This window comes from Canis lupus, chromosome 27 (genome assembly GCF_011100685.1).
Source record: "Canis lupus familiaris isolate Mischka breed German Shepherd chromosome 27, alternate assembly UU_Cfam_GSD_1.0, whole genome shotgun sequence".
Classification (NCBI taxonomy): Eukaryota; Metazoa; Chordata; class Mammalia; order Carnivora; family Canidae; genus Canis; species Canis lupus.
The window spans coordinates 6,689,533-6,711,643 of NC_049248.1; the positions used below are offsets into that span (position 1 = coordinate 6,689,533).

Consider the following 22,111-nt stretch of genomic DNA (forward strand, 5'->3'; position numbering starts at 1 on the left):
TTTTGCAGTTCAGGAGTGACCCAATAAGGCTCAACCTGAGAAAGCTCATTCCATTCTGGTGTTGAGAAGAAATGCCAGGAGCCTGGGAGAGGACAAAATAGGGTCTCAGAGACCATCTCAGAGACAGTATCACCTGGAATTAAAGATCAGGGTGCTGTGGGGGACAGGGCAGGGCAAAGACTCAAGCTTGTACCATATATGGTGAATGCTGGTGCCCTTGCCTGGGAGCAAACACAGGAGGCCAGAGGACGAGCAGAATTTGGGGGAAGGTGGTGATGTTGGTTGGGGACATATCACCCTCAAAATGCCTCTGAAACATTCAAGTGGAGATGCCCAGGGGGCAGTTGCATTCTCTGGCATGGAGTCTAAAAGTGAGATCTGAGCTGGAGGTGGGGGTGTGAGAGTTAGCCCACATGGACAGGTGTGTGCAGTTGTGCAGTCACAGGCACAGGTGAGAAAACAGGATTTGGGGAAACAGCATTGAATGCACTGGAAGGTCAGTTCTGGTGGCAGGTGCTATCACAGCAGCTGAAGGAAGGACTGCAGGTGTCTGTCTATCTGATAGAAATGAGATGCTCAGGGGTGTCCTGGTAGTGCTGCTTCGTGAGGGGCCTGGTGCCCCAGTGATGGATCCTGTCTGTTGCAAGGGGCTGAGGAAATGGACAGAGTGACAGGTGCTCCTATGCAAAGCTCAGCTGGGCCAGGTAGTCATCCTTGGAGAAAACTACTATTTTTTTCTTTTTTTAAAGGTTGGCAGCAGGTGGACTCTATATACCTAGGAGAAGAAGTCTGTAGAGGGGCAGGCTGAGGCTAGAGCCAGGTTGGAGGCCTAGGAGGAAGGAGACTCCTGAGCAAATGGGAGGGAGTGGGACCAGTGTGTCATCCTAGGTCCGGTTAGAGAGGGCCGTGCCAGGGACAGGTGGACACTTGGAAGAAATGATGGCCAACCCAGGGCAGGCCAGTGGTGCAGCCCTTCCCCTCCGGCCACATGCTCAATAGTACCCCCTTTCACTTTCGAGAGTGCACAGGTTGGGGTTACCAGGATCTGTCCCCGCAACTGTGCATATTCAAGTGGATTCCAGTGGGTAAGGAGTTAAGGCGTTCCTATCTGAGGGGCTCTGCATAGGAGACAGGGTTTTCTGTGTTCTGAGAGACCTCAGGAGACAAGTGTCGCTTCAAAAATGCAATCCTCTGAGGCGCTGGAAATAGCAGCACCTTGTTGATCCACAGCAGGGGCTCTACTGAACCCGAGAACATGAATTTGCTGGGCAGCAAACAGTGTGTATGTGCTGTTCCTGCCTCTGATCAACCTGATAGTCAGCAGGGAGGACAGAGGCTCCAGTCCACGTGACACTGAGGTGGCTGCAGGGCAGATGGGCCCGAGGCTGGCGGATCGGCTGAGCTCATGCTCGAGGCAATAACTCATAGCAACGGTCAGCTCTGCGCATGAAGACATTTACCGCAGCTTTGTTTATGAGAGCGGAGAACTGGAAATAAGAAATTTCCTACAAAGGGCTGTGATCCAGTAAATCACAACACATTCCTATGATGGAATATTATGTAGCTGTCAAAATTTTGTTTGTGTAGAATTCTAATATGATGGGTAAACGCTTCAATTATAAGATTAAGTAAGAATGTCACAGAATGACATACATTAAACATTCCCAACTCTGGAATGCGGAGAAAAACTTCGCATGTGTTTAAAAAAGGCTGGACACACAAATATTCCATAATGATACTTGTGGGAGCTGATAGATTTCTTTATATACTTTTGCATTTTTAGAATAGTCTTCAATATGCTCTTATTTTATAAAGAAAAAGACTCTCTCTAGAGAAATTTATTTAAGGAAAAAATTCTTTAAACATAAGAAAGGGTGTATGCAATCACAGTTTAATTTTGTCTCCTCAGAAAACCATTGTAGGGAGTTTTAATTCTCTCAGGACTCAACCGAGGGACACCACCAGCATGGCCTGGTGTTTGAGAACGTGGATTTTGGTGTCAGACATGCCTGGGTTTGAATCCCAGCTCTGCTGCTAATCTTCACTACCTACTTAGCTGCGTGGCTGTGGTGTGATCTCAGGCAAACCACTTTCTCTTGGGTGTGGCTTCTTTATTTATGAACTAAGGGGAATAACAAATGCCCCCAATGTCTTCTTTGTAACTCAAAAATCCAAAAAGCTCAAAAACTCAGTGTCATTTCTTGAGGTTACAGCAGATCCATTTGGCTACAGAATATGACCTGAATCGATGTGATCTCCCTCCCTCCCTTCGGTGAGTGCTTAAAATCTTGCAGCAGAAATATTAGGTCTTTTAATCATGGGGTACTGCCCAGGCCCACTGAGAGTATTAGGTAATATATGGTAATATACAGAGTTTCAGATAGGAGACTATGAACTGGAGGACCTTCCTGGGAAAGCTATTGTAGAATCAAATTGGTTATGACTCTAGAGTTCTAGCATAGTTCCTGGCATGGGGTCCTGCTCAGTGAGGTGAGCTATCATCACTATTGACATTCCAACTTTTCTTGAACCTTCAGTAAGTAGAATGTATACTTTCTGCTCACCCTCCTTTTCCCTCTGTTCCTTTCCTTATCAGGACCTTTTAAGAAAACCAAGATGTGGTTTACTGTGGGAACTTGGGCTGACATTGTTTAAGACACAAGCGTGGAAAAAATGGGAACTTCCAGTAGGAAGTTCTCCTGCCTCTTTTCTTCTTCCAGATTTCTAGTTTGGAGAATAAGCCATAAGGAATGATATACATTCACAGGGCACCCAGTTAATTGAAGAGCTCATCAAAGGATAAAGAAGTCTTCCTGACGCCTTGGTGACGAATTTAATCTCCAAGCATACGTATTCACTGTGGAATTGTAATGTATTTATAGCATAGTTGCTCTAGATTTTGCTTTAAGCTAAAACAAGTCTAATATATAAATTTTTTAAGTTGAAGTATGGCATTTTACTGCCTTCCATAGGAATCCACAATAAGATTTTTTGTCATAAGCCTTTCTAGTATTCTTCAAAATATAATTCAGCTCACAAAACTTTGATTTGCACTCAGCCTCTTCAGAAGCATGAATAGGGACAAACTGAGGTCATTACTTCTTCCTTTTCCTGGATGAGTGGCGCTTCATAAATTCTGTTAGTGTGGCATTAGCCAACTATATTATTAACATCACCAAGGGGAATTAAAATGTATCATGTTCTAGGATCAAAGATTCCACATTCTGAGTCAGTGCCAGCGTATTTCCAGACCCTTCCGTTTGACCATAGCCTGCAGGGAGCCATCCCCTCCCTCCCAACCATGTGACTCACCCACACGGGGTGGGGTTGGGGGGTGGGGGAGGTGGAAGTCACTCACTGCTCCCACACATCTCCGTGGCCCCGTTATCCTCCCTGTGGTAAAGTGTTTTGCCTTCATAACATCAACACAGAATCAGAGCCTCAGGTCTGGAAGGAGCTCTCTGCAATCGGCTCTATTAAATCCAGTTAATCGGGTCATTTAGACTGCATGCCTGGAAACTCACTACTGCATGCTTTCTAGTAAACTGCAATAGATCTCCCTGAAATAGATGGCTCTAGTGCTTTGTGGGTTGGTCCAGTGGTGGAAGAACTCGTCAGTTGGCCAGAGATGACTGCCCTACTCTGAGCCTACAACCTTTCCCACTTCAGTCCATCAGGTCCCCATTGGCCCCACTGTGGCATGCCCAGCTCGGTGTCAGGATGCATTCCTGCACATTCTTGGGTCTCAGCTTCTCCTCCAGATTAATCCACTCATTAGCACCAAATTGTAGCATGCCTCGCCAAGCCCATTGAGCATAATTGAAAGCTTCTGAAGTCGGATCCCCCAATTATGTTAGTTCAGCCGTCTCATTAGCCACCGTGCATCACCCAAACCCATTGTCAGATGTGTTTTCTTTCATTATTGTTGTCATTTTCTTAATGCAGGTATTGTGGAGAAAGATTGTTTTTAACATGCACTTGTGCTTAACCTGTTGTCTGATCTCTCTGGAATGCAGTAAATCTTCTCACACTAGAGATAGGTGGGTTGGGGGAGGGTGGGAGCAGGGGAGTAGGTGGCTTATAAAGAAGTGGGTGTAGAACTCGGGGCTGATGGCAGGCTCCATCATCTGTCTGGACAGGAGGATGGTCTCGCAGCCAGAGGTAGCCTGGCTTTGGAAATGACTCACTTCATATAACCTGGCCCATTGCAGACCCAGCGAGCCTAGAGAAAAGTGTGGTGTGCATTTTATCCCACGGGGGCTCTCCCAGAAGCCACAGAAAGATGAAGAAGCTCTGCTTCTTGGGGGACCACAGGCATGTGGTCTGCCCTATGCTCTCTTTAGGACTTTGAGAGTAGAGAGGGTTGTCTTTCAGGAAGAGTGTAGAACCAGGAGTCAGGGAGTGGGGCTTCTGGTTCTAGTCTTACCTCTAGCTGGCTGTAATAACTTTGAGCTCATCACTCACTACCTCTAAGGCCTCAATTTCTCAGCTTTAAAATAGAAATAACCTCTTTGGATTTTCCTGACTCCATCTAGACCAAAAAACCTAAAGACAGTAGGAAATAAGTTTTAAATTGCCGTCCTTGGCATACAGCAGGTGCTGAGTGTATCAACCTTCCTTCCTCTAAGAGAGTTGAAGACTTTGCCACGTCTGCAAATGTGTTTCTCTTCCTGGGACCCATGTGCCTGTTCTGCAAGGCCCTGAACCCTCGATCAAGCCCCTGGGGCCTCGTGTTTTCTCCACTTGCCTTGGCTGTGATCTCAAGGTGGCCTCTACTTGCTCTCTAGAGCACCTATAGGGATGAAGCCTCTAAGTACAATTACACTTTTGTGGAAGAGGAGCTACACAGTCCGCAGGCTCCCTTGACCAGTCTGAAGTCTTCATCCCTTCCAACGCAAACCCTCCAGAGCCGTAGAAACCCACCTTCTGCCTTTTGGCAAACCCACCAAAAACCAGTGCGAAGCCACACATTGTATTTTTCAAGAGTCAACCGCAATCATCCAAAGATGCGTCGGAAAGTCATAAGGGCTGGTGGGGCGAGGGGGTGGGGTGCATGGGGCAGGGGTGGGTGAGGAGGGATGGAAGGTCTGTGTGCCTCCCCATGAGGTATATTGGAAGTCACGTTGGCAAAATCCCTTCAGCCTTTATTTACCATGGTGGCTAGCCACGGGGAGGAGGGGGGCCGAGCCAGGAAGGGGAAGACAATGGAACACTGTGCTGCCCTCTCTAAAAGCGCGCTCTAAGCAAGTGATGCTGCAAGCTCAGTCCGAGCCCCGCTCAGTTAGACAGACCCAGGGCCTCAAGGAGGGCCTAAGGGCGGGCCAAAGGCGCTCAGGACGCTCAGGACGCAAACCTGCGAGAATCCTAAGAAAAGCTGACGAGCCCCCCCAGCCCACGCCCCTGCTTCCTCGGCTCTTCCAGGGAGAGGCAGTGTGGCAGCCCGCGGGTGATGGGACCAGGAAAGTGAGTGCAAGCGTCTCCTGGAGAGTGCCCGACATATGGAACGTGTTATGGGGAAGGGTTACAGGCTGGAGGAGCTCCTAGAGTTTTCCGGGGCTGGGATGGGGGAGGGGAGGCCTTCTGAAACAAGAAGGTTTCTAAACAAAAGGAATTTGAGAAGGGCTGGAGAAATAATGAGAAATGCAAACCTGACCCACAGTTTCTCTATCTCCTGGGCTTCTCCCCTGCCTGTCCTTACATGTTTCCAATTCACAGGGACCCAAGAAGGCCACCGGAGCCTTGCACCCTCCTCTTGAGCCTAGCAGAGCAGGCGCGGTGTGTGTGTGTGTGTGTGTGTGTGTGTGTGTGTGTGTGTGTGTGGAGGGGGCCAGGGGCGGAGGGAGACCCCCAGGGCCATCTCTCAGTCCTGTGTCCAGGGGGGCCAGAAGGAGAGCACTGGCCCAGAGCCCTGCCTTTGACCCCCTGTGGAGGGCACACTGAGAGCACTGGAAGGATCTTGGATGATTTATTCTGATCCCTTCGCTCTCTGGAAGAGGAAACTGAAGCCTGGAAGGTGGGGGAGAAAAGGCTTGTCCAAGGTCCCACAGACGCTACAAACTGGGGTGCACCCTGTCTTTGGAGTCCTCTTAACCCTTGGGTTTTCTTCCTGTGTCAGCAGCCCTCTCCCAGCATTCTGCACACACACAGACAGACACACACTACATGGTCACATGCACACACACACACAGGTACACACCACACACAGACACATGCTCACACAAATGTTCACAGTCACACATATGCATACCACATACTCACATGCAGACATACAGACATACACACCACACAAGATATCCACACAAACATGCACACCACACACTTAACACACACATCACACACAACAATGTTCACACAGACATGCACACATAGATACACCACACACTCACACATACACACAGCTGTTCACACAGATATGCACATACACATTACACACTCACCTGCAGATGCACACAGCACACACAGATATTCACATGGACACACAGATTTATACACAGTCACACACAGATACATAAGCCCAGATATACACACGGACACACAGATATTCACACAGAAACACATTCGTGTTTACAGACACAGTTACACACAAAGCTATTCATACACAGGCATACTCACACTCACACACAGCCTAGCCTCTTTCCCAACAGCACATGCATTAGTTGGAACCCTGCTCTTCCCCTACCCCTGAAGACCACGGGCTGCTGGCACTGCCCCAACCCACTCTGAGAACAAGTTCTAGAAGGCCTGTACGATCATGGGCCTCTACATCATTGCCAGCTCTTTTTGAACTCGAGTGTTCCTGCCTTCGTGCTTTGCTGTGGCCCCCGATCTGTGGCTACCTGCCTGTCTGCAGCACCAGCTTGATCATTTCTCTGGTGGATGGGAGGAAAGTGTAAGCTAGGGCATGGATATCAGCGGCGGGGGAGACGATGTCAGGGCGGGGTGTTTCTAACATGGATCAAAGTGCACATGGCCTCTGGGGCTACAGAGATGGTTGCTTTGGAGGGGACATTCACTCCCAGTCACCCTGTTTTTCCCTAGCCAAGAAAAATTACACCAGTCCAGGGGCCTTTGACTCAGCTGAAACCCCCCGTTTAGGAAAATTTTGTCTGCCTGTCTGTCACAGTATCTACCTCCCTCCATCCCTCCCTCCTTCCTTCTCTCTCACATACACAGGCACACGTGCGTGTGCACACACACCTTGAAGCCTCAAAGAGTAGAGGGTGGCTTCACACTGTATTGCCACTTTGTGGTCAGGCCCATCAGGGCTGGCGCACACCTTCAGATGATTGGGGGCTCCAAGGAGCCCCTCCTCGTCACAATTCCAGCCTCAAGTCATCAGCAGTGTGCTGGCAATAGTCCTAGATGTCCATTTTAGAGCTGTCCTACAAGAATTTACTCAGACGCCCTTGGACAAATTTCATGAAAGGTCATCATTGAAACTAACAAACGACACATTTGATCTTGTATAGTTTTTGCAGCTCTGGGTGTTTGTTTGCTTTCACTATGTAGCAAACCACTCCAAACCAGTGGCATAAAATGCAACCATTTTTTCAATTCTCATCATTTTGTGGCTCAGGAATTTTGAGGACTGCTGGGCCGAGTGATTTTTGTGTGGCCTCAGCAGAGGTCACAGGTAGTATTCCGTTGGCTGATGGGCTGGTCTGGATTATTTAGGTCAGTTTTACTTGCAAGACTGGTGCCTTGGCAGGGCCAGCTAGAGGCCCATCCAGGGGAGCCTCTCCAGCATGGTGGCCTTGGGGCTGTCAGACCACTCATGTGGTAGCTCAGGGCTTGAACAGGTGGAAGCGTCATGGCCTCTTGGGGCCTAGCCTTGGAAGTCACATAGCATGACTTCTGCTATACCGTATTGGTCAAACAGCCACAGGCCACCCACATACAAGGGGAAGGCACATGGACTTCACCCCTAGACAGAGTGCCAAAAGTGGGCAGCTGCATTTTCAACTAGCAACGTGCTTGTGCATGATGTCTGCCTCCAGTATATTTTCTGGCGAGACTGTCTTGTAGATTGATCCATTTTCGGTACCTGCTATATCAAGAGAGCCTCTGTCGATGCTTAAAGCTCTCTCAAGCTTCTGAGGTTTTGTGACCACCCTGCAGTCCTCTGACCTCCAACTTTTCCTTTGAGAGCAAGTGTGACTGCACTAAATGCTTGGCATCCCTAGAATCATAACGACGGTTGGGATGTAGAGAAGCTCTTCAGAAACAATGAGGTTTTCAAACATAATGGAGGCCCTGGTCTTGGGAGCAATTGAGGAAAGGAGAGACCAGAGGGATGGAAAGCCATCAGGTTGGAGATGAGGTCATCCAGGGTGATGGGATCAGACATGGGAAGGAAAATGCACACAATCCCAAAGCCCTTGAGGAATGTGGATATCATGTGAAGGATGGTACTGGTGCTACACAAATATTTGTAAAAGGAAGAAGGAGGGAAAGATTCTGCTTCCACGGGCCACCTCTTTGGTGGAGTCAGGCATTGAGCACTCCAGCCCTCTCATGGTAGTGTTAAAAGGGCCATGTTGCTCACATGGGACCCCTCTGCCTCCTCTAGGAAGCCCTATAGGCAGTGAGCCTTGTGGACAGGTTTCCCTCCTGTGTTCTTAAATATATTGTCTTGTGTTTTTTAAATGAGCAGTGCAGGACTGGTCCTCTGGAGAGCTGGCCTTTATTTTTGGTTTTTCCACTAATTTGTTGTTTCATCTGGGGCAGGTCACTTTCCTGCCATAACCTTCCATGCTATGGATTAGGATGTTGGTGCCTGGCTCCATTACTTCAAAGTGACACAGAAAAATGGGGAGGATCAGAAAATGAGAGCAGTAATGGGGATCATTTGATCTGGTGAAGAAATGGCTAAGAGTTGGCAGAGGGTAATAGAAAAATAGAGTATTCCAGCTTAGGAAGAACCTTTAGAACTCTTTAGCCTGGGTAGCTCAGTTGGTTAAGGCATATGACTCTCTTGATTTTGGCTGAGGTCATGATCTTATGGGTCTTGAGATCAAGCCCTATGTTGGGCTCTACGCTCAGCAAGAGTCTGTTTGGGGTTCTCTCCCTCTGCCCCTCCCCCCCACTTACTCTTTCAAATGAATAAATAAATCTTTAAAAAATTCTTTAGTCTGAGAATTCCTCACTTAGGATCTATGGGCCTCTGGGTTAGACTTCAAGAAGTCTGAACTGCCTTGGAAGTTTTCTGAAAAGTTGTCCTCTGTGCACACATATGCATCTGTCACATTCTGAAAAGGGTCAGTGATCCAAAAATGGTTAAGGACCACCACTGTAGTCCACCAACGTTATGTCATATGACTCCTAACTAAGAAGGATAAAGCCTCCCCAGATGAGATGGATTCGGAGAGTATGGGTGCATTTTTCTGGTTGTCACTGTGACTGGGGTGCATGACTGGTATTAGGTGATAGGGGCCAGGGCAAGAATGAGCAACAAAGAACTACTCTGCCCAAATACCAGCAGCACCTCATGGAGAAATACCATCAGGAGTTGATACCTAAGACAAGCAATGGTTCTCCCTTTGCTACAAAGCTCGTTAGTGGCAGAATTGGGTTTTGTTGATAAATCAGAACAGGAGATGTGCCAGGAGCCCACGTTATTTTATTACTCCTTGCCATTTGCAAATATACTACAAAGAAAACCAAAGTATCAGAAATCTGTCTTACCTTAAAAAAAAAATCCAGCAATTTTTAAAAAGAACCCCTGGGTTCTTGGTCTTCCTTCCTCAAATAAGGAGGGAGGAAAGAAGTGTTTTACGTATTGGGAAGCCAGGAGACATGTAAGTGAGTCCAATAGCCCTATGTGGCGTAGGGGATGTTTTTCAGCCACTATGAATTGGTGACACCAGGCCTAGCCTATGATATGTACTCTTTACATTTCAGAGGCTTTGTCCTGATGTCCCTTTCTGTAAAAAGGGAAAGAAGCATTAATATACTAGTGTGGTGCTCACTTCCTAGTTCACTCCAAGCAAGTGGCAGGTGCCTTAGACTCTGGAATGAACTGGAAGTTGTTCTGCAGTATTGGCTGCAAGTAAGGTCCTGCAGGGTCACACAGACAGGGGTTGATGTCCTGGCTCTGCCTGTCAGCCAATGTGTGATCTCAGACAACATGACTTAATCCCTCTGAGCCTCAGTTTCCTTAACTGCAAAGTGGGGATAATAATCATATCTGTGAGGCTTAATTGAGATAATCCATGTGAAGTGTCCCACAAAGTCCCTAGCATATGGCGAGGCTCAGTAAATGCTAGCTGTTATTACAAGCGATTATTATGACTGTGTCTGTGATTAAAGACAGCTTTGGGTTGGGAGTGTTGGTGCCAAAATTGCTTTCAGAGGACAAGCCCAGCTGCCCAGAAAGAGAGCCGTAGACTGTTTGGGATTGGAGTCATAATGTTTATGAAGTGCCTACTGCACACTCCAGTTTGGGTAAAAGATTGATTTCCTCTCTGTGTGCACATCCCAACATCACTTTACAAGCCGGTGAGAAGAGGCTTGGGAAGTCCCATAGATGTCTTTCCTGCCTCAGTTTCCTGGTCTGTCAGGTGCTCAGGTGAATTATGGTGGCCAGGGTGAGCAGAGGGGAGAGGTGCCCTGGAAAGTAGGAGGAAGCCGTGGCACTCGGAGCCTTCAGACCTCAAGGTTTCCAAGAGAGGGGTTCCAGAACAAAGATAGCCACGGACCACTTGCCAATCTCTCATCCTCATGAAAGGAAGTTGGCTGTGAGACCAGGGGGGAGCCTGAGGGGGGAGACAGAGGCTATATTTGACATGGCCCCGATGGCCAAGCCCGGAGGAGAAAGGCTGCCATCTGACCACACTGCAGCCAAGTCCTTGTAGGGCCAAACCATTATGGTTTGGGTTGATCCCCTTCTCGCTGCCACTGCTCTGGTTGATGCACAAAGGTTTGGGCGTTGCCAAGTCAGCTGTGGTCTTGGTTTGGAAGAGGCATCCAGAGTGTGAATGGAAGTTGTGCTTCGGGATTTCCCTTAGCTCCCAGCTCTCACAACCAAGCCAAGTTCTTCTTCTGCCATTTTGCGACCTGTTCTTGGCTGGGTGGACAAGATAAGTAATTTATTATCATCATCATAATTTATTATATTTATTAAGGATCAATTCAGCAGCCTCTACCTTGTAATTATATTGACTTACAGCTGTATAGCACTTTGCAGGTAATGCAGATGCTTGACACATAAATCCAACCCCAACACGAAGCATAAATCTAAAACAGAAGGTTGACTTGGACAGTTCTCCTCTGATGCTAAGAGTCGAATGCCAGCTGTACCCCCAACTGTCTGTATAACTGAAGCAACCTTCCCTTGTGTGTTCTCACACTTGGAAAAGGGGGTTTCCCCCAATGCAGAAAACAAAACCAAAATCAAAATGTCTTAGAATATTAAGTGATACAATAATTTAGAAATAGCCTCTGTGTGTGTGAGTGTGTGTGTTGGCACCCGTGCACACACACGAGCCCATATATGCACACCTTTTTGCACAGTGATGAATGACTGTTAGTGCCCAGAACAAAGAAAACTAAATTTATAAATACATGCCATTATGGCCAGTAGCTGGATTGACTCAGATCTTCTCTGGGGATCCTTCCTTGTCCACCCTCTGGCCATGAAATCAGAGTATGTAGTATGCAAAGGATAAAGTAAATCGGGATTTCCTGGGGCTTGTGTTGGCATACCAAGCTCCTTTCAGATGTCTTTGCCAAGACAGGTCCACGCCAGAGGATTCCTTGGCCTGAGGAATAACTGTGCTACCTTGCTCTCGGAGCTGCTGATGCACATTGTTTTGACATGCGCCATACCTTCCGTCTTTCGCTGCCTTGGGGCCGGAGGAGAGGGTGTGCTTTGAACAATGTAAAATTCCTCTTCCAACAGCTGTGCAAAAGCAAACTCACAGCTCTCAACTTCCAGCTCAGGGCATTGAGTTTGGTTTTCGGATACAGGCTCCTTGTCCCTTCTGGAATCCGTCTTGCTCATTTTCCGGCCTCCGAGAAGAGACTAGTTTCAGAAATTCCTTACTGAGAGAGGCAAGGAAACCTTTTAAGTTGCTCTATTCTGTTTTGTTTCATCCTAGGATAGGCCTTCCCTGTTGACTGTGTGCCTTGTTTCCACTGGGAAGCCAGCATCCCCTCAAAGTTCAGGACCTTGTCCTCTCCCAGATCTTGGGCCAAGTGTTCTCCATGTCAGACAATTTCTGAACTCTGAGTTAATAAGGAAGTTTTAGGAGCACGTGGGTAGCTCAGTGGTTGAGCATCTGCGTTTGGCTGAGGTCATGATCCCGGGGTCCTGGGATCGAGTCCCACATCAGGCTCTCTGCAGGGAGCCTGCTTCTCCCTCTGCCTGTGTCTCTGCCTCTCTCCTTGTGACTCTCATGAACAAATAAATAAAATATTTTTAAAAAAATAAGTTTTAACAGGAGGAACAGGAGAGCAATCCACCTCCTTGCCTCTGCTCTCACCTGTTATTTTGACTGTGTAGGTGAGCGTCTGCCAGGGACCAGGGCTCTCAAACAAGATGTCACAAAGCAAAGTACAGAGAAGAGGCTCTTCCTTCTTCCTGTCACTGTTCACTTCCAGTTTGGGGGAACACAGAGCAAGCCAGTCGGCATCTTTTGGTGACAGCCATCCACTTGGCTCTGCAATCCTGGCTCTACTTCTTGCCCTCTCTGAAGCTCCGTTTGAGTATTTTTGTGCTTCATGAAACAGGGAACGTAAGAGTTGCCACCACTCCAGAGGGTGCTCAGAATGAATGGAATGGGATTTAGGAAAGAACGGAGGGCTATAGGGGAAGAAGACGAGGCCATGGAAGCCCACATAGCCCTAGTCATGTGAGTTCATTTCTCATTTACGCCTTGTAGCCATTCCAAGTCGCTCCTTCCCTTCATCCCTTTACAACCATTTCCCTCCCTTGTTGGTTTTGGAATCATCTCGCCCCCAGTGAGTTAACCTATGTGTTTCTAGTTTGAATCTCATCGTGCTATTTCCAGGCTGCCAACCCCCACGGGTGCTGGGGAATAATTGGTCTGTCCTCACCGGTGTTTGTAGCACCTTCCTTTTGAGCATCATCTGTGCGTTTTAATTAATCTGCCACTTTTTCCTCTATCCTGCTTCCGGATCATTAATAAAGAGATTAACCAAAACCAGACCAATCCCCCGTGGAGGCTCCACCAGGATCTCTCTCTCTCTCCCTGCAACCAGCCTTGTCATGGGTCAGAACATCTTCATATGGCCCGACTAATTTTCAGGCCTCAGGACCTGGTTTCAGAACAAAGCCAATTTGAATTAATTCTGCAATCAAGATATGGGTAGCAAGCTTAGCCAGCCTTCTATATGGCCTTAGTTTAATATTTCCACCACATTCCTTTCCTTTTTGTCATTCTACTTTAAATCTATCGCCTTACCACCTCTCCCCCTTTCCAGTCCCTGAACAAGATATTAGGGTTATCTGGCAGGATGTAGTCTTTTGAGCCCTTAGCATTAGTCAGAGACCATGTCATGGCTGCAGAAATTCTCCAAAGAATTAGGCCCTTCTGGATACAGCTGGACAGTGTCCTTGTTAACCTAGCCAGAGAAAGGCATTTGCCTCCAGAGGATGTGGCTGTACCGGAAACAATGAAATCTCTAGAATTTGCATATTAAAAACTTGGCAAATTAAAAAGTGCTTCCACTTTGATCTCATGCCTCTTCCCTGAGAACAGCCAGAGCACAGCCTCTGTGCCTTATTTGTAAGTCACCCCGATTTCCAGCACTGGCGCCAGAGCCAGGGCTTGAGATGGGGCATCTGGTGCTCCGTCCACCATGACACATGGCCTATGTGGGGATGGATGACCCGTGGAGAGGCTGACCTGGAAGGACATCAGGCCTAAGGGGGACAGGAGTTTGTTTCCTTGCATGGCAAACACTTGCAGAGAGAATATGGGGAGGAGGAAACAGGAGTGGTGGCCTCAAACACCGAGAACTGCTGCCCAGAGCTGAGGATTCCTGCAGAGATGCTCGACCCGCTGGGTGGAACCTGTCCTGGTTCCAGCCTTTAAACCTAAACTTCCTCTGGAAATAAACTCTCTGGAATATTCAAGAGCAGGGACAGACTGACCACATAGCCTAATCCTTAAGGACATCAGTTGCAAAGTGGGACTGTGATCAAATCCTGGCTCTGCTGCTTGCTTGCTAGCTGGTTATTAACCATCTTGTGCCTCAGTCTCCCCATCTGAAATGGGGAATGTTAGTACATACCTCAGAGGAGCTGTTAACTGAGATTAAAGGTTTGATGAACGACAGTCCCTGGCACTTAGCATTTCTGTTCCTGATGCTCCCATTCCAGCTGGGCTAAGTATTCACTCCACACATGTGCAGCAAGTAAAGTCTCTAGGTCCAAGGTCAGGAGGAGGCGCGCCTGCTGGGAAGCCAGTCCTGGAAAGGTAGATCAGAACTCAGAGGAGAGCGCCCCCAGGTGTTTGTGTGCCAAACGACAGACACGGGGTGTGGGGAGGGATGGGGACGACACTCAGGTCCTGTCACACCCCACTCTCCAACCAGTTTTCATTTCCATTTCAGCTGCTTTACCCCCAACCCCTCTGTGTGTGTGTGTGTGTGTGTGTGTGTGTGTGTGTGTGTGTTGTAAACTGAGCCAGAAAGGAGAAATCAGAAATTGCTCTCTTTTGAGTATTTTGAGGGATGGTGAAACCTTGTAGGAATGTGGCTCCGGGGAACGAGAAAACACCATATGTGGGAAAGCATTTCTAAGTGAGCAAAATAGCATCTGCTAGTTGGTCAGGATCTTGGAAAACTCAGTGCAGGGGAAATGGGCACTGGGGAGAGTGTAGGAAGGGGGTTTTACTGAGGTCTTTAACAGGTCTTTTTCCAATTATAGCCAAGAAGAGCCTGGGGACCATGGCCTACTTCAGAGCCAGGGCTTGTATTTTCTTTGGGAAAAGAAGGCAGAGTTGAGTGGCTTCCAGACCAGGCTTGGCAGAAGCCCATACAGGATCTTGGGCCAGGGAGCAGTGTCTTGGGCGGGTCTTGATCCTGGTGGGCACTCATTCACTAAGTAGACATGGAGACCCTGCAGCCCCGTGTGAGGCAGCCGTCGTGGGTGGATGAAGAGGACATGGCCCCTCATGCAAGAGAAGACATGTGGCCAATGATAACACAATAGCAGGCTTAGATGGGGTCTTTATTAATAGTGACCAACAGAGGGGACACCTGGTGGCTCAGTGGTTGAGCGTCTGCCTTTGGCTCAGGGTGTGATCCTGGGGTCCTGGGATCGAGTCCCACATCGGGTTCCCTGCAGGGATCCTGCTTCTCCCTCTGCCTATGTCTCTGCCTCTCTCTCTGTGTCTCTCATGAATAAATAAATAACACCTTTTTTAAAAAAAAATAGTGACCAAAAAAGAAGAAGCATAGAGGTCCTACTAAATCAAAAAATTCACTGATGTGCCTTGCCTGGGTCAATCTGGCACCGCCATCCTTTCTTCACTCCCGACTCCAGGGAGCTAGTCTTCTGGGAAAGCCTACTCCAGAAGATGGGGTGGAAACTACAGACTCTGGTGACTAGAAGGAGCCAGAGATCAGATTTGGGATCTTTTTGCCCTCAGCTTATCCAGAAACACCACTTCACAGCCTCTCATGCGTGTTTGCTTTTGTGATTTTCCTGTGCTCTGTGCTTTCAATTTGCAACAATCTTTACTTCTGCCACAACCAGTGTGGCTGGTCTGAGATCCAAGCACTTGCTAGCAGTGGCATTTGGGAGAAAGCTCTGTGCTGATGCAGATTGCTGTGGGCTGTATGTGGAAAGGAATTCCTGACTTCAGCTGCTTGGTAGCTCGTATGTATGCAGGGAGGCATGCAGCCGCTCTGTTGCCACAGGGAACTCAAATTCATGTCCAGCTGACATTCCCAGGGTGCCACTGCAGGCCAGAGACTGTGCTAAGTGCTTTTGTATAGATTTCATGATTAAACCCTCACAATAATGTTACTTAGGCACAAGCCACATGATTTTTCTTGAACTTTAGAACCGTGTCATCTGTCACTCTCTGCCATTACTGAGGAGTCTAATCTTAGATGAAGCCCTCCATCCCCACACCAGGCCTCAGTTTCCTTACTTGTAAAAATGACAGATTTGAGACGTCTGGGTGGCTCAGTGGTTGAGCATCTGCCTTTGGCTCAGGTGGTGACCCCAGGGTCCTGAAATGGAGTCCTGCATCGGGCTCCCTGCGTGAAGCCTGCTTCTCCCTCTGCCTGTGTCTCTGCCTCTTTCTCTGTGTCTCTCGTGAAAAAAATAAAATCTTAAAAAACAAAAACAAAATGAGGGGTTTCCACAGGGCCCTTTCCAGCTTCAAACATCTGTGTTTTGGAAGTTCTAATAGCAACATTCTTGGACTTACTCTCCATGAAAAAGCTACAAGCAGATTATCAAGGTGGCAGCCACAGGCACTCCGGCTGGGTTTTAATACAGCCTTACAAGTGGGTTAGCAACACTTACCAGTCTGCAGTTGATTTATTCCCACAACTTATCTCAAGTATCGTGGTAAGGTTTTGGAATCAATGGTAAGGAATTGTGGTGCTCCAGGAAGGGGTAGGACCAATGCTAAGAGGCATTTAGAAACTCTTATATTACTATTTTTTTCCTGTGTGTCTCTCCCACCCCCACCCCCACCGATGATGGCCTGATTTCTTCCGGCTGAGTTTCTGTGCTTGGGATCCGAGAGGGGTCAGAGTTGCCTGAAAGAGACCTGTGTTCTAATGCACCCAATGCCTGGGGCTCCCTGAGGCAGTGCACCACCAGGTGGGCTGCTAGGAGCAGTCAGCCCAGGTACAGCAGCTAAGTATTGTCTGGGCAGAAGCTAAAAATAATAAAATCAGTTACAAGTTATTCTGCTTTTCTTTTCTTTGTTTTTTTTTTTAATTTTATTTGTTTATTCATGAGACAGACAGACAGACAGGGAGGCAGAGACACAGGCAGAGGGAGAAGCAGGCTCCATGCAGGGAGCCCGATGTAGGACTCGATCCTGGGTCTCCAGGATCAGGCCCTGGGCTAAAGGCGGTGCTAAATTGCTGAGCCACCGGGGCTGCCCCATATTCTGCTTTTCATGATCAGCATGCTTTGGCAGTTCTGAGCCATATCAGTGATACAGTGTTCCTTCCTGACAATTCTGACTTCTCCCACTGCCTCATTGGAACCCACAGTCCTTGGTCACCACTGCCCAGAGGAGGAAAGCAGGTGGGCATGAGGGCCTTTTCATTCTGCACATCTCCAGGCTGAAGTCACAGCTCCTGTCCCAGGCTCTGAACCTGACCCCCTCCACGCAGCACTCTGTGGGCTTTGCCCATCTCTCCCGACCTAAAATGGATGGCCACTCTCCCCTTCAAACAGTTTCACCAAAATGGAACGTTGTCGCCCTGCTGCCAAGGCTGGCTTCCTAGGTATGCATGCCCATCGTCCAAGCTCCTGCACTCAAGAAGGGGACTCTACATTCAGTTTAATGCTGTGGTTGCCATTTTGAAGTTCTTAAGAATTTTACCTTTAAATAGGTGTTCTGTAAGTGAGATCTGATGGGACACAGGGCATGCATGCAGGGGCTTGAGAGTCTTGGCTCAAAGGTAGTCACATCTCCTGCCACCACCCTGCAGGGTCTAAATTACCTTTGCGCTAGGCCCTGCAAATGAGGTGGCTCTTCTGCCGTCAGCCACCCTCCTTTCCGTCCCTGACTCACTGCATCCAGACTTGCACCTTGTATTCACCATGGTGTCGATATGGGGTGGGAGGGCGGGAGGCCCACAGGCGGGCAGGGGCTCCTTGGAGGGCCTTGGAGGAGAGGGAATCTAGTGAGTAAAGTACCTAGAACCCTGAGGCCTGTCAGACCTGCCACGGCAGCGAATCGGAAACATGCTGCAGAAATGCAGAGGAAGTGGCAGTTGCGGCTTCTCAGAGGCCTTACTGCTTTTGGAGGCCCTCGTAGAAAAGTTCGCTTTCCAACCAGGCACCGAAGAATGGGTATAATTTCAACAGGAGAGGGGAGGAAAGCCTGCCAGCAGAAAGGAACAGCACGTGTACACGGCTCCTAAAGCTTGTTCGGGCAGCTTTGAAAGAGCAAATGGGCTGGGGCTGGGACGTGCGAGCCCAGGTGTGATCTGACAGAAAAGGCCGCTAGAGGACCCCTCTTCCCTGTGCATTTCTCCTCCTCTTTCCACTGCAGATAGGGTTTCCTCACCTATGCAGTGAAGGAGCTGGATTCAGTGCTCTCTTCATATGGCTCTTCTACCCTTAAAGCCCTTTGGTTCTGTGTTCAGGCACCAGCCACGCAGATGTTTCTTTTTGCATCCCCAGCCCCACTGGCACCATCCATCCTTCTTCCTGTCGATACACCCTTATCATTACCTGGCCAATCTGTATGTACATCAACCCTCATCCTCTCTGGGACCTCCCCTCGCTGACCATACTTGATCTATTTCCTCATGAGCAGGTATCCTGCGTAATCTTAGCTTGCAGTGGCTGGGCTTTGGGAAGACTGAATAAACTTTTTTGATAGACTTTTAGTCCCAGATTGTTTTATTGCAGCTGTATTCTGTTTGGAGCGGGGAGAAAGGGCATGCAATTCTAGTTGCATGCATGCCATACGTTTTGTGTTCCAGCTTCATTTTGTTGGGTCTGTAACATTGAAGGAAATGTCAATTATATGCAGAATGGGAGGGAGAGTAGTTATCCTGTGGGAACCACTTTCCTAGGATAATAGGATTCTTAGAACAGTCTCTAGGGGTGGGCAGCAAAGCTAGCATCCTTCTCTCGGCTTTGACCCTTGAGGAGTCAGTAGTCCACAAAGAGTGGTTCCCATGGAAGGAAGATGATCCCCTTATCAAAGAGGTGGGCCAAGAGCCAGGGGGAGGAAGTAGGAGCAGAATGCCTGCAGCCTTGTTGGCCTTTGGGGACAAGCGAGCAGTGCTTCAGACAAGATGGGGAAGAGTCTGCGTCTGGAAGTCTCAGGAGCCAGTTAGTGTGGGCAAGCTCAGACATGGGTACTTGGTAAGCAGGGCTGCTCTCTGATTCTTGCGTCCCTCTTGTTTATTTCCGTTCTATTTTCCCCCTGGATTTAGTGAAGTCTCTCTGCAAGTACCAAAGGTGAATGGAGGGAAGGTTTTTTATTTTCCATGCTGAGAGCTTTAAAGAGGAAACTGTGAACCCCTGGGAGGCAGTGAGGTGGTGGCAATGGTAACTAAGGTATGGATACCTCACGGGGGTGGTGTGGATCACGGGACGAGGTGGAGATCGCTCCGGCTGCCAGCCCTCCCCACCTGAAGAGCCTCCTTCCAGCGCCAGCCTTCGGAAAAGCTCTGGTGAGGGACAGACCAGCCAGAAAGGTATCTTGAGATAAGCCCTATAATTCCATAAGGACCCAATGGAAACCTTGTGTCGCGGTTCTGCTCTGGCAACCAAAGGAGAGGGCGGATAGGTTAAATAAAGTACCATTTAAACAGGGAGAAAGCAAACTGAAAATGCAACCACCAGAAGAAACATTGTGTTCTAGAAACTTAGCATGTAAAGGCCAAACAAGAAAAAAAATGCATCCACAAGGAGTCTTGCCTTTCGGGGCAAGTCCAGCGCATTAACTTGAGCTGGTTGCCTCTGTGCCTCTATCTTCTGCAAGGGAGTGTCTGGGAAGCAGTTGGGCACCCTGGTGAGGCATGTCCATTGGAGAGCTCGGCCAGGCCCTCTCAGAGTGGGGAGCAGCCCATGAGCTCATTACAAGGGCCGGAGAACAGCTCCACCAGAGGTGGCCTGGCCGGGGAAGATGCTGTGATGCTGCAGCACGCAGGCAGCAGGTGGGACCCCAGCCTCAGGGTATTCCTTTGAGAGATCCAGAAGCTGCATTAGGTGTGGGGGAGGGAGGTAGAGCTCCGTTCCTTGACACAATTGCAAGTCTGCTCCTGTTGCCAGAAGAATGTAAATATACCTTTACAATTTTCAGGTTCAACTTCTTCATAATTTGCCAAGGTGGAGTGGACTGTGGTCTTCTCAGGCTCAAGTGGTATTTAAACAAGTGGCAGGACTTCATGCACACACAACAGAAACCTGAAGATAAGTGCAGACATCAAATGCAGATGCCATGGGGGATGTCTGTCTAGGAACGAGAGCAGAGGTGGAAGTCCTAAGTGTGAACCTCCTCCTCCCTCTGTCCTAAAGGCTCCTGGGGCCCCGGGTCCTGGGGACAGCCCTAACTCCTCTATAATGTAGACCTCATGACTCATGGTTTTGGTTTATTTAATTTAAAAAAAAACAAATTTGGGGCACCTGGGTGGCTCAGTGGTTGAGCATCTATCTGCCTTTGGCTCAGGTCGTGATCCCAGGGTCCTGGGATCGAGTCCTGCATCAGGCTCCCAGCAGGGAGCTTGATTCCCTCTGCCTATGTCTCTGCCTCTCTCTGTGGATCTCTCATGAGTAAATACAATCTTAAAAAAATAATAATAATGTAATAAAAATAAGTTTTAAAAAAATTTAAGAGGATTCCTATGGAGGCAGTGTTTCCCAAGGAAAGAAACCGACGGCCCTGGTCTCCGGACATCAGAGAGGAGCCTGAGTTCTCTTGCCTGCTCTCACGGGGCTGCTCAGCCCACAGTGACGTGGATTCAGCTGCCACTGCCCGCTCCTAACACCTGTGTTTCTTTTTCAGATCTTACAGGTGAACAAGGTGATGTCCATCTTGTTTTATGTGATATTTCTCGCGTATCTCCGTGGCATCCAAGGTAACAACATGGATCAAAGGAATTTGCCTGAAGACTCGCTAAATTCCCTGATTATTAAGCTGATCCAGGCCGATATTTTGAAAAACAAGCTCTCCAAGCAGATGGTGGACGTTAAGGAGAACTACCAGAGCACCCTGCCCAAAGCAGGGGCCCCCCGCAAGCCCGAGCGCGGGGAGCCGGCCAGGTCGGCGTTCCAGCCGGTGATGGCAATGGACACCGAAGTGCTGCGGCAGCAGAGACGCTACAGCTCGCCCCGGGTCCTGCTGAGTGACAGCACCCCCCTGGAGCCCCCTCCCTTGTATCTCATGGAGGATTACGTGGGCAACCCTGTGGCGGCCAACAGAACGTCTCGGAGGAAGAGGTACGCGGAGCATAAGAGTCACCGGGGGGAGTACTCCGTGTGCGACAGCGAGAGCCTGTGGGTGACCGACAAGTCATCGGCCATCGACATCCGCGGACACCAGGTCACGGTGCTGGGAGAGATCAAAACCGGCAACTCTCCCGTCAAACAATATTTTTATGAGACAAGATGTAAAGAAGCCAGGCCTGTCAAAAACGGTTGCAGGGGGATTGACGATAAACACTGGAACTCTCAGTGCAAAACGTCCCAAACCTACGTCCGAGCACTGACGTCAGAAAACAATAAACTGGTGGGCTGGCGGTGGATACGGATAGACACCTCCTGTGTGTGTGCCTTGTCAAGAAAAATCGGAAGAACATAGATTGGCATCTCTCCCCATATATAAATTATTACTTTAAATTATATGATATGCATGTAGCATATAAATGTTTATATTGTTTTTATATATTATAAGTTGACCTTTATTTATTAAACTTCAGCAACCCTACAGTATATAAGCTTTTTTTCTCAATAAAAATCAGTGTGCTTGCCTTCCCTCAGGCCTCTCCCATCTGTTAAACCTTATTTTGTGACCCGGCTCTCAGGAGCAGCTCTGTAAAATCTGTGTACACCAGTATTCTGCATTCAGTATTGTCAAGGCCATGACTGTCGTTTTAGTAAACTTGTTGAAATCAGATGCTGTCAGAGTTGTGTGTAGACACAGTGATGCATGCTTCATGTTTAATGAGCTAATTAAATGCACCGTTACCGCAGTCGTTGCAACGATACCCGGGAGCCGTGAGCTCCATGCTTAATTCTGGCCAGCAAGTCCACTGCCGAGGACTTGCCCTCGTTTCTCTGCTGTCACTTTCGCCAACCAGAACTACGATTGTCCTCAATGTTATGGTCCCGGAACAGTAACAACAAACCTGGCAATTTTAGTTTGGAAGGTTTTTTTCAGCACATTGGTTGTTTTGGGGTTTGAGGTTAAGGGTTGGAATTTTTTTTTTT

The 22,111-nt window shown here is 48.5% G+C and overlaps 1 protein-coding gene across 2 annotated transcripts in view; it reads left to right on the plus strand.

Moving 5' to 3' along the window:
• The window catches only part of NTF3 (neurotrophin 3), a 71,303-nt gene extending 49,648 nt beyond the window's left edge, over window positions 1-21,655 (plus strand). The window contains exons 2-3 of one of the 2 annotated variants that reach the window (XM_038576112.1): window positions 19,986-20,156; window positions 20,688-21,655. In XM_038576112.1, the coding sequence (XP_038432040.1) occupies window positions 20,124-20,156; window positions 20,688-21,482 (828 nt within the window). In that variant the 5' untranslated portion in view covers window positions 19,986-20,123 and the 3' untranslated portion in view covers window positions 21,483-21,655. The remainder of the gene's footprint in view (window positions 1-19,985; window positions 20,157-20,687) is intronic. The other variant, XM_038576114.1, reaches the window with a different exon arrangement.
• The last annotated feature ends 456 nt before the right edge of the window (window positions 21,656-22,111 follow it).